Below are 12,947 nucleotides of genomic sequence, written 5' to 3' on the forward strand. Positions count from 1 at the left end.
AGCCAAATGCTTCAGAACTCATTGGACGGCACTTCACAGTGCAGATGGACAATGACCCAAAGCATACTGCAAAAGCAACCAAAGAGTTTTTTTAAGGGAAAGAAAAGGAATGTTATGCAATGGCCAAGTCAATCACCTGACCTGAATCCGATTGAGCATGCATTTCACTTGCTGAAGACAAAACTGAAGGGAAAATGCCCCAAGAACAAGCAGGAACTGAAGACAGTTGCAGTAGAGGCCTGGCAGAGCATCACCAGGGATGAAACCCAGCGTCTGGTGATGTCTATGCGTTCCAGACTTCAGGCTGTAATTGACTGCAAAGGATTTGCAACCAAGTATTAAAAAGTTAAAGTTTGACCTATGATTATTATTCTGTCCCATTACTTTAGGTCCCTTAACAAGTGGGAGGCACATATGCAAACTGTTGGAATTCACCTGATTTGGATGTAAATACCCTCAAATTAAAGCTGACAGTCTGCAGTTAAAGCACATCTTGTTCGTTTCAGTTCAAATCCATTGTGGTGGTGTATAGAGCCAAAAATGTTAGAATTGTGTCCATGTCCCAATATTTATGGACCTGACTATATATATTCAAATTCCCCTCCGTTCCCCAAAATAAAAATACATAAACAATTGTTTGAAAAATAAACATCACGGGCATCGCCACATGTGAAAGTGGCCGTACTACTAAATATAAAAAAATATTTATCCCAAATGGCGTAACGGGGAGAAAAAAAAAAGTCAAAATGACCAATTTGCCTGTTTTTTTGCTTCACTTCCCAGAAAAAAATTAAAGAGAAAGTGATCAAAAAGCCATACACACCCCAAACTGGTATCAATGAAAAGTGCAGATCGCCCCGGAAAAAAATTGGCCCTAACACAGCTCCGTACACATAACTACAAAAAAAAGCTATAGGGGTCAGATTATGGCGATGAAAAAAAAAATATATTTTTTTTTCAGTATTAAGACACAAGAAAAACTTTTGCATATGTGATACTGTTGTAATCGTACTGACTGGATAATAAAAAGTAACCGGTCAGTTTTACCACACAAAAAGAACGCCGTAAAAACAAAACCCATAACTGTGGCGGAATTGCATTTTTGGTTTTCCAATTTTACCCTGTTTGGAATTTTTTTCAGCTCTCACTGTATGCCGTATTACAGGGATGGCTCTCAAACTGTTGCAAAACTACAACTCCCAGCATGCCTAGTCTGCCTACAGCTATCAGCCTACAGCAGGGCATCGTGGGAGTTTTTACAACAGCTGAAGAGCGGCAGGTTAAACAGCCCTGCAATATTAAATGGTGGAATTAGAAAGTGCAACTTGTCCCACAAAAAATAAGCCCTCATGTGAATGGAAAAATAAAAAAGTTATGGTACTGGAAAAGCAGGGAATGAAAAGAAAAAACTCTGGGTCTGAAAGGCTTAAAAACCTTTCTGACTTTATTGATATGTTTATGTTGGTGGGCCTTGGAACCCCAGTCTGACACTGGTCATGAGAACAAAAGGAAAGTGACGGATCCGTGTCACGTCTGATGCAGATGTGAACACTGCCTTGTGGAGAATCTGTCCCACCGCCACATATACACACACCCACTCCTCACTTGCTCTAAAACAAAGTAAAAAACCTGCAATATGCCGCACCACAGACCCATACATGAAAAGAACAGGACACAATGAGATCCAAGGACATCAGCACTATTTGTGCTACCTCTAGAATTCCATGGGACGGCCTATCTTCATACGTTATGTTCTGTCATAAATGCATCGTATGTGCCATAATTGTCATAGAGCATCCACTTCTGTGTATATTTCCCTGATACTATGTAAATGCCTTCATGTGTCGCATCAGTTGAACTGATAGTACATTGAATAAATGTGGAGATGTGTTGTCTTTTTATATGTGTGAATATATCTGGAGTCTTTATAGTAAGGTAACAAAGTCCAAACGTTTCCCACATCTTATGAAGTCATATCCACCTTAAAAATAAAAGACAAATGTTTACATACTTGTACTTAAAGGGGTTGTCCAAGCAATTTTTATTGAAGACCAAACCAACCCCCCCCCCCCCCTCCCCCAAAATCAGCTGGTTGACAAGAAGGCCGCGCGCCGTCCCAGTGCTGCCTTCTCTTTAGGCCTCATGCACACGACAGTTTTTTTTCACGGCCCGCAAAAACGGGGTCCGTGGGTCCGTGATCCGTGACCGTTTTTTCGTCCGTGGGTCTTCCTTGATTTTTGGAGGATCCACGGACATGAAAAAAAAGTCGTTTTGGCGTCCGCCTGGCCGTGCGGAGCCAAACGGATCCGTCCTGAATTACAATGCAAGTCAATGGGGACGGATCCGTTTGATGTTGACACAATATGGTGCCATTTCAAACGGATCCGTCCCCATTGACTTTCAATGTAAAGTCTGGAGTTCTTTTATACCATCGGATTGGAGTTTTCTCCAATCCGATGGTATATTTTAACTTGAAGCGTCCCCATCACCATGGGAACGCCTCTATGTTAGAATATACTGTCGTATATGAGCTACATCGTGAAACTCAGATCCGACAGTATATTCTAACACAGAGGCGTTCCCATGGTGATGGGGACGCTTCAGGTTAGAATATACTGAAAAACTGTGTACATGACTGCCCCCTGCTGCCTGGCAGGTGCTGCCAGGCAGCAGGGGGCAGACCCCCCCCCCCCTGTTTTTAACTCATTGGTGGCCAGTGCGGCCGCCCCCCCTCCCTCCCCTGTAGTTAACTCATTGGTGGCCAGTGCGGCCGCCCCCCCCCCCTCCCTCCCCTGTGCGGCCGCCCCCCCCCCCCCCTCCCTCCCCTGTAGTAAACTCGTTGGTGTCCAGTGGGCCCCCCCTCCCTCCCCTGTAGTTAACTCGTTGGTGGCCAGTGGGCCCTCTCCCCTCCCTCCCCCTCCTAATTAAAATCGCCCCCCTATCATTGGTGGCAGTGGTGAGTACCGATCGGAGTCCCAGTGTAATCGCTGGGGCTCCGATCGGTAACCATGGCAACCGGGACGCTACTGCAGTCCCGGTTGCCATGGTAGCTTAGCAATTTGTAGAAGCTTCATACTTACCTGAAGAGCTGCGATGTCTGTGACCGGCCGGGAGCTCCTCCTACTGGTAAGTGAAAGGTCTGTGCGGCGCATTGCTTATAGCACAGACCTGTCACTTACCAGTAGGAGGAGCTCCCGGCCGGTCACAGACATCGCTGCTCTTCAGGTAAGTATAAAGCTTCTACAAATTGCTAAGCTACCATGGCAACCGGGACTGCAGTAGCGTCCCGGTTGCCATGGTTACCGATCGGAGCCCCAGCGATTACACTGGGACTCCGATCGGTACTCACCACTGCCACCAATGATAGGGGGGCGATTTTAATTAGGAGGGGGTGGGAGGGGAGAGGGCCCACTGGCCACCAATGAGTTATCTATAGCGGACGGAGGGGGGGCCCACTGGACACCAATTAGTTAACTACAGGGGAGGGAGGGGGGGCTGGCTACCAAGAAGTTAACTACAGGGGAGGGAGGGGGGGGGGGGGGGGGCCGCAGGGGGCAGTCATGTACACAGTTTTTCAGTATATTCTAACCTGAAGCGTCCCCATCACCATGGGAACGCCTCTGTGTTAGAATATACTGTCGGATCTGAGTTTTCACGAAGTGAAAACTCACCTCTGAAAAAGCTTTTATGCAGACGGATCTTCGGATCCGTCTGTATGAAAGCAACCTACGGCCACGGATCACGGCCACGGATGCCAATCTTGTGTGCATCCGTGTTCTTTCACGGACCCATTGACTTGAATGGGTCTGTGAACCGTTGTCCGTCAAAAAAATAGGACAGGTCATATTTTTTTGACGGACAGGTCATATTTTTTTGACGGACAGGATACACGGATCACGGCCTCGGCTGCAAAACGGTGCATTTTCCGATTTTTCCACGGACCCATTGAAAGTCAATGGGTCCGCGAAAAAAAACGGAAAACGGCACAACGGCCACGGATGCACACAACGGTCGTGTGCATGAGGCCTTATTGTTTACCTGCTCGCCATCGCAATGGTAGTGGTGAGCAGGTGTATTTACACCTTGAATAGGAAGGACCCGTCCCATTAAAGTGAATGGGACAGCTTCTTGTAATGGTGAGCAGGTAAATAATGACGGGAAGGCGGTACTGGCATGGTGCGCTGCCTTTTTGTCAACCAGTTGATCGGCGGGGGTGCCTGGTGCCGATCTGATATTGATGACCTGATCCTGAGGATAGGTCATCCAATAAAAATTGCTTTGACAACCCCTTTAAAGGGGTTCTACAGTTTGTTTTAACTGATGATCTATCCTCTTGATAGATCATCTGCATCTGACCGGCGGGTCCGACACCCGGGACCCCCACCAATCGGCTGTATCAACTGGCCTGGGCACGGCTAAGCTCTGTTCACATGGTAATTATTACAGTGACCAACCTTGGAACCGAACTCCACTTCAGTTCCGAGTGGTACAGTTTTGAAGTGGTTTTTTACTGTAATAATTACCAAAGTTATTCAACGAATCTCACGTAACTTAGTGAATAACGGACTTTGCCTCATCGGAGGTGGTACATACTAATGCTGTACGAAGAAAGATTTCTGTACAGCATTATAACAAAAAATTTTAGCGAAGCGGCTTTGGATATAGCATCTGGGGCTCGCTTCACTCATCTCTACCTGCAGCCTCTGATGGTAGGATTAGCACTGAGTGGATCACGTAGAACAGCGCCATTCAAAGTGTAGTGGCCGTGCTATGTTACTGCAGCTCACATTGAAGCGAAGGGGAGCTACAGTAAAGCAACAAGGCCACTACACTTCTTCATTCACAGTGCTTGCTCCAGCGTCAGGAACAGCTGATCGGTGGGGGTTTGGGGTGTCGCTCCCTCACCAACTGGATATTAATGATCTCTCCTGAGGAAAGGGCATCAATATCAGGAACTTGGACATCCCCATAAAGCCAGGAGACATTCTGCTATTTCTCCGAATGCATTTTCATGTAGTGAATGATTATCGATCTGACATAAATATCCATAATCATCATCACATTAAAGTAAACTGTAGAAAGTATGAAAAACTGTCCGTCTGTGGTGGAGAAACATTAGCCTGGCTCTCTGGTGCTGTGCAAAGTGCTGATCCTCTGTTAGGCCTCATTCACACATCAGTGATTGTGGCCAAAACCAGGATTGGAGCCTCCACAGACATAGGGCCAGATTTATCACTTTCACATATGGCTAAAGTCAGTTTTAGCCAAGTCAGATTTATGATTGCCCCTTTAAGACTGTAATAAATGTGGTTTGACGGGAGCAGTTTATCCGTCAGTAAGCAGCTTTACAAAAGTCGCCCATCTTTATGAAAAAGTCGCATGTTCTATTAAAAAGTCTCATAAGATAAGCATGGTCCTCACTGGAGTGAAGTTGCGACTTTTAAAAAAAGTCCCAATAGTAAATCTGTCTAGAGATTAATTTACATACGAAAACACGCCCACTTTCAGAAAACTGGCGAGCATAGTGCAGAGCAGAAAAAAGTCGCAAATTTGTGCGCAGTTTTAGCCTTTGGGACTTTTTTGCGACTTTTCCACTCCACAAAAGTGACTTTGCCTAATGATATATCTGGCCCATAAGGTCTAAGGCCTCTTGCACACGGCCGTTGTGTTCCCGTATTGCGGCGGGTCCGCAATAAACGGGCACCGGCCCATGTGCACTCCACATCAGGGATGCGGACCCATTCACTTAAACCAGGTCCGCAATCATGGAGATGCGGAACGGGAGTGCTTCCGTGGTGTTTCTGTCCGTAGAACTTGTATTTTTTTACGGTGCGGACGGATCACGGACCGATGCAAGTTGAATGGGTCTCGTCCTAGCCACCGTGCATTGGGGACCACAAATCACCGTCCCCAATGCACAATGTTTGTGTGTAAGAGGGAAAGATCTGCACCTGTTCTGTGTTTAGAGCCGCACCTGCTTTTGGCTCACAACCACTGATCGGAATCACCGCCATGTAAATAAGGCATTACTCATTGCTTTCACACATAATCCCAGAGTACATGCCACGTGTGCGGAGCTCCTCCAGCAGTGTGTGTCATCGGCTCAGGACTACTTTCCTGAGACTTGTAGTCCCACCGCAGCAGACGCTGCACAGGACCTATTCATTTTTATCAGCTATTGTGGCCCCATTGGAATTAATGAGTCCGGATCCCATCCACAAAACGGATGCGGACACATAAATAGGGTGGTGTGAATGAGCCCTAATGCACAGATTTTGGAGTAGGTTCACACAGAGGGTTTTCGGCACAGATTCAGTGCTGGAAGCCATGCCGAATCTGAGCTGCAACCTCCTCCCACCGTTTTCAATGGTAGGCTGTGGTGCAGTTCACGCGGCCGAGGGTCTTTGCTGTACGGCTTTTTAGACCGCGGCAAGACACTCTTAGGCCTCTTTCACACGGGCGTCCCAGATTTGCTCCGGCTGCGTTGCGTGTGCATTGTGGGAAAACCACGCAATTGCAGTCAGTTTTTCCTGCGATTGTGTTCGGATGTTCAGTTTTTTTCCGCGCAAGTGCAATGCATTTTGCACGCGCTTGAGAAAAGACTGAATGTGGTACCCAGACCCGAACCCGGACTTCTTCACTGAAGTTTGGGTTTGATGTTCTATTCATTTTATTATTTTTCCTTATATCATCGTTATAGCTTAAAGGGACTGTCACCAGTTTCTGACCCCCACTTTTAAAAATATGGTTCTGTCCATGGAGCCCTTGTGATTACTATTGTGGTGTTATAAGCTAAATCTGCTGGCTCGTTTTGTTAAAAAACGTTTTATCTAACCTGTCAAGTCATATTGTTAAGGTGCCCAGGGCGTTTCTCATGGCCTGAAGATGCCGCCTGCCGCCGTTGGTGCCCAGCTCCTCCTCTGCTCTCGTCAGCGCCGCCTGAAAATACTGAGATACGCCTCCGGCTCTCCCTCACTCCCCCCTCCTTCTCTTCTAAGATCCCGCGCGTGCGCACAGGCCTGTGCCTGATGCGCCCGTGCGGACTTTTCCGTTCAGCCTCATTGAGCGAAGTGCGCATGCGCGGGCACTTCGCTCAACCTCCCGATAACGCGAACACTGCCGCACGCGGGGGATCTTAGAAAAGAAGGAGGGGGGAGTGAGGGAGAGCCGGAGGCGTATCTCAGTATTTTCAGGCGGCGCTGACGAGAGCAGAGGAGGAGCTGGGCACCAACGGCGGCAGGCGGCATCTTCAGGCCATGAGAAACGCCCTGGGCACCTTAACAATATGACTTGACAGGTTAGATAAAACGTTTTTTAACAAAACGAGCCAGCAGATTTAGCTTATAACACCACAATAGTAATCACAAGGGCTCCATGGACAGAACCATATTTTTAAAAGTGGGGGGTCAGAAACTGGTGAGAGAGTCCCTTTAATACAGAATGCTTACTAAAATGTGGATTGAGGGGTTAAAAAAAAATTAACTCATGTCATCCTGTTGTTCGCGCAGCCGCCATCGTCTTCTTTCTTCTTTCAGGACCTGCAAAAGGACCTTTGATGACGTAAGCTTCTATCTTCATTCAGCAGGACCTGCGCTGACGTCGGTGAGCTCGATTACGTCATCAAAGGTCCTTTTGCAGGTCCTGAAAGAAGAAGAAAGAAGACGATGCCTGCTGCGCGATCAAGTGGATAAGGCAAGTTAATTTTATTTTTTAACCCCTCAATCCACATTTTAGTAAGCATTCTGTATTAGGAATGCTATTATTTTCCCTTATAACCATGTTATAAGGGAAAATAATACAGGGAATACACTTTAATGGGGTCCAGGGTTGCTCATCCCTATCATCTCCTAGCAACCATGCGTGAAAATTGCACCGCATCTGCACTTGCTTACGGATGCTATGCGATTTTCATCCCCATTCACTTCTATGGGGCCTGCGTTGAGTGAAAAACGCAGAATATAGAACATGCTGTGATTTTCACGCAACGCACAAGTGATGCGTGAAAATCACCGCTCATCTGAACAGCCCCATTTAAGTGAATGGGTCCGGATTCAGTGCGGGTGCAATGCGTTCACCTCGCGCATTGTACCCGCACGGAATTGTCGCCCGTGTGAAAGGGGCCTTAGTTACCGTGCGGACTTCTCGCAAGCGGAGGCCTTCTTGTGCTAAATCTAGAGCAGGTCCGCATGAAAACCCACGGCAGAAACCGCAGCACAGCGCAGAAAAAAGGTTTCTGCCATGGGGTGAGATCAGGGCAAAATCGCATTAAAATCTGCAAGTAACACACGAGGACTTTGGCGCACATTTGTTTCAGAAACGCAAAGAAATCCACCCCTGTGTGAAGGGAGCCTGAGAACCTCCTCCAGAAACATATACACAGGCTTAGTGCTCCTTGAAGAGGTGCTGCAGCAGCTGAGACTACACGTTGTCGGTTTTTGAGCTGCATCATGCTGATAACTCTCACTGGATAGACTACTCCTCCTCCACCAACATGCCCGGAGGCAGGGAGGAGAAGACATGGAGGACACACCCTCCTCAGCCCTGGCTATAGGATGGAGCAGGAATCCGTGTGTCGCTTCCGTGTGTGTGTCAGAGGAAGAGGCCCGGGCCGGGGAGCAGCCGTGTGCGGACTGGAGGGAGGTGACTGCTCTCACCTGCAGCCGCCATAGACAGGAGGACGCACCTCCTAGGACAGTGCGCCTGATGTCCAGCAGGAGGCGCTGCGTGATACACAGAACTGCACTCTGCGTCTGCGCCAGCAGTAGCGTCCCTGAGTGCTGAGCACTAGTGTAGCGTCCGCGGCGCTGACAGGAGTAGTAGTACTATTGTATGCGCTGACTCCGCAGCACTCCCTCATGGCTGCCCCCAAGCTGCTGTGCCTCCCCCTGCTCGCCCTGCTGCTTGCCTACTGGTTCCGCCATGTGGAGAAGGATACCCCGCAGGACCGGTTAGACACCGTGCTGTCATCTCTGCTGCAGGCGGAACAGAAAGTTGGTTTGGACGTGGAGCGCCCCCCTCGTGTAGCCATTGGTAAGTGCAGTCGGTGCATGGGGCTGACTGATGGGAGTAGTGGTCCCTAATGGGAGTAGTCCTTACCTATCATTATGCAGCAATATAATATAAAACAGTGGAGAGAGCACAGTATATATTTGTATTCATTCCAGCAGATAGTGCTCTATGGCTAGGACACAGCTAAGGGGCAATTGCTATTCATGCACTTCTGGGTACCAGTCTAGACCTCTCCTATCTCCTGACATGTGCCCCCCTAATAATTCTGGATCATCTATTCTTATGACTGTGTTGTGTCCTTTATTATTCCTGCTAGAAGTTATGAATAAGTTACTAGCAATTTGAGAAGGAGATGGGGGTGCTGGCTGCAGGGATTGGGTAATGGCAGACAGTGAGGTGACCCTTCCCCCACCTTGTAACTGGTAAACAGACTGGTGATGGGTCCTTGAAATCTTAGGGTATCTGAGAACAGCATGAGTAACCCTTGCCTCTATACACCTGTACAGTACCTAGGGCCCACCAGTAAAATTCATTCTTGGGGGCCACTATTAAGCTACATGCATATACTGTACTGTATAGCATCTCAGCCGTATTATGTCAGTCTGCTGTGCCATGTGTCACTTGAGTGGTGGGTAGGGGACTATGGGCCCACCAGGGGATTCACCTGTTCCCCTGTGGGCCAGTCCGAGCCTACAGGGTGCTGGATGCCTGCTGTACACACTCTTATTTTTATTTTTCTCTGCTTTTTTTAATCTTTTGCTACATACAGTTTATGTTTCATGGCTTTTTTTTTTTTTTTTTTTAACAAGCCTTTTTGGTGGCATTTTATATTCTGTAACATAATTTTTATTTTATTTTTTTAAAGAGCATCTGTCAGCAGGGTCAACCCTAGGCCTAGTGCCTGGCAGGGCTGACTCTGCTGATTACAACCATACCTTTTTATGAAGGCGATCCGTTGCTGTTATTGAGCAATGCTTGTTTTAAAGATTATACACATTAGTGCACGGAGCGTGAACAATAGCCGCTCGGTGCACCTGAGCGCCTCTGCACCATTGGACCGCTTAATTTAATCTGGGCCAGGCAGCATCATCTCAGCTGCCCATGTCATCTCATGCCTGCAACACAGAGCACTCGCTCGGCGCATGTGCAGTAATCCTCTGTGCAGCGAGCCATGGTGACTCGGATCTACTGCTCATTCCTCGAGGGTGTATTGTGCCAGGCGCGGAGAGGCTGCTGAGGCCTTACCCTGAGCAATGCTATGTGGAGACCTAAGGTGCAGTGAGTGGCTACGGCCTGCCCTCAATGCACTTAAGCCTTAAAGGCGTAGGCCACCTTTTTGTGGGGGGGTTGGCAAACCTGTAAAGTGTACCTGTAAACCAGCGCTGGGTCCCGGCTCTTTCACTCCCATGCCTTGGCTATCTCGCTGGGCTCTCCCACTGTCAACATCTGCATTTATGCTGTTGCACCTAATTGCCCTGGGGGAGGGTGGGGGGGAATGGGCTGCAAGATGCACATGTCACTTTTTTCCAATCTATAGATTTCACTTGAGTGTATTTCCACTTCTCCAACAGAAATGGGGTCTGGGGTACCCCGTTCTTAGGCTCTGTTGGTGCTCCAGTAGTTGGACCCTCGCCTATCAAACATGAGAGAGCAAAGTTACACCATTTCTGTTCTGTTTTTGCTTGTGACTTATACAACAAATTATCAATAGACTCCTATAGGCCTAATGTGCACCTAAAGTGCGTCCCCTTGGCTATACATCTGGGTAGTGTGCGTCTTCAGAACTTTCAAGATAAATGTATACTGCACTGTTTATGCCATACAGTTTATATGGTGGGAATATACATTCCGCAAATACGTCTGTGTATCGCTAACCAATACGCCATTTCAGGTTCAGGTACTCTTTAAAGAGAGACTACACACACCACATAAGAATAGTAAAAGAAGTAAGTTTATTAAAGGAATAAGGATAACTAGCGTTTTTACTGGATTCGGCAGGGTTCAGCAAAAACGCTTCCGTTACTGATAATTAGGGATTGACCGATTATTGGTTTTACCGATATTCAAGATTTTGAACGCTAGCGGCATCTATTTTGCCGATATTCCGATAACTAATCGGGAACACAGATCGCACTGCTCTCAACGCTCTCCGTGTTCCCTCAGCAGCACAGGGGAGAAGGAAGCAGTGTCTCCCTCCCCCTTGTGCCGCCTCTGCCACCAATGAGAGGAGGGTGGAGAAGAGGAGGGGCGGGGCTGTGGTCGCTGTGCCACCAATGAAGATAACTCTCTCATTAATTCATATACAGGAGGCGGGAGCTGGCTGCAGAATGACATAGCTGGCTCCCGACCTCTATGAGCGTTAGCTGCGACCTGCGGTAGTTAACCCCTCAGGTGCCGCATTGGTGGTGCAGTGAGCCCCCCCCCCCCCCCAAACCCCAGTATTAATCATTGGTGGTGCAGTGCGCCCCCCCCCCAACCCCAGTATTAATCATTGGGGGGGTGCAGTGTGCCGCCCCCCCCCCCCAACCCCAGTATTAATCATTGGTGGTGCAGTGCGCCCCCCCCAACCCCAGTATTAATCATTGGGGGGGTGCAGTGTGCCGCCCCCCCCCCCCCCCAACCCCAGTATTAATCATTGGGGGTGCAGTGAGCCCCCCCAACCCGGTATTAATCATTGGTGGTGCAGTGAGCCCCCCCCTCCCCAACCCCAGTATTAATCATTGGGGGTGCAGTGCACCCCCCCCCCCCCACACACCCAAGCCCCCCATTATTAATGATTGGTGGCAGTGGCAACCTCTGATCAGAGCCCCAGCAGTGTAAGCCTGGGGCTCTGATCGGTTACCATGGCAGCCAGGACACTGTTGAAGCCCTGGCTGCCATAGTCGGACAACACACCAAAATATTAATTATAAATGAAAAAGAAAGATTTACAACAGAAAAAACTACACGTTAACAATAAACATATTCATTATCAGAAAATTTGTGTAGGAATGTTGTTGTTTTTTTTTTTCAAAAATGAAAATTCACAGAATATCAGTATAAATTATCGTCTATCAGCCTGAAAGTTCAGATTATCGGTCCTAAAAAAAAATCTATATCGGTCGATCCCTACTGATAATACATCTGCATCCATTCAGAATGCATCCGGTTGTATTATGTCTTCTTTACCCAAGAAGGATCCGTCATGAACTCCATTGAAAGTCAATGGGGGACGGATCAGTTTTCTATTGTCAGAGAAAAACAAACTGACGGAAAGCAAACTGCACAGTGCTGAGGTTTCCTCTCCGGTATGAGAACGGATGACAATGAATGGGGACAAAACTAAAGCGTTTTTTTCCAGTATTGAGGCCCTATGACGGATCTCAACACCGGAAAATAGAAACGCTAGTGAGAAAGTAGCCTAAGGGCTCTTTCACACTAGCGGATGCCGTGCGTGGAATCCGCTGTGTGAAAGAATGCCAAGCCCCGCTCCGGAAAGCAGAGACACGGAGCATTAACATGATTGATGTGATTTTGTAGTAAAAAGATCACAAATGTATGTCCTTGTGTCATTGTTTTCTCGTGACACATTGTACTTCATGGCAGTCATAAATTTGAGTCAATCACCTCTTTATTTTTTGAAAGAATCCCCAAATTTACCAAAAATGTGTGATACCTCATAAAATATTTATTCCCCATATGTCTACTTTATGTCGGCATCATTTTGTAAATGTCATTTAATTTTTTTAGGACGTTAGAAGGCTTAAAAATTTTAAGAATGGCTTCTAAAATTCTAAGAAAATTTCCAAAACCCACTTTTTAAGGACCAGTTCAGGTCTGAAGTCACTTTATGAGGCTTACATAGATGAAACTCCCCATAAATGACCCCATTGTAGAAACGACACCCCTCAAGTTACTCAAAACTGAGAATTTAAGTAAAATGGAGATGAAATTTCAAA

At 47.5% G+C, this 12,947-nt stretch overlaps 1 protein-coding gene across 1 annotated transcript in view; it reads left to right on the forward strand.

Annotated features, from left to right (window-relative positions):
- The first annotated feature begins 8,585 nt into the window (after positions 1-8,585).
- The window catches only part of LOC122934462 (ADP-dependent glucokinase-like), a 30,565-nt gene continuing 26,203 nt past the window's right edge, over positions 8,586-12,947 (forward strand). The window contains exon 1 of the mRNA XM_044289944.1: positions 8,586-9,030. Within this exon, the coding sequence (XP_044145879.1) occupies positions 8,856-9,030 (175 nt within the window). The 5' untranslated portion in view covers positions 8,586-8,855. The remainder of the gene's footprint in view (positions 9,031-12,947) is intronic.

This window comes from Bufo gargarizans, chromosome 4, assembly GCF_014858855.1.
Source record: "Bufo gargarizans isolate SCDJY-AF-19 chromosome 4, ASM1485885v1, whole genome shotgun sequence".
Taxonomy (NCBI): domain Eukaryota; kingdom Metazoa; phylum Chordata; class Amphibia; order Anura; family Bufonidae; genus Bufo; species Bufo gargarizans.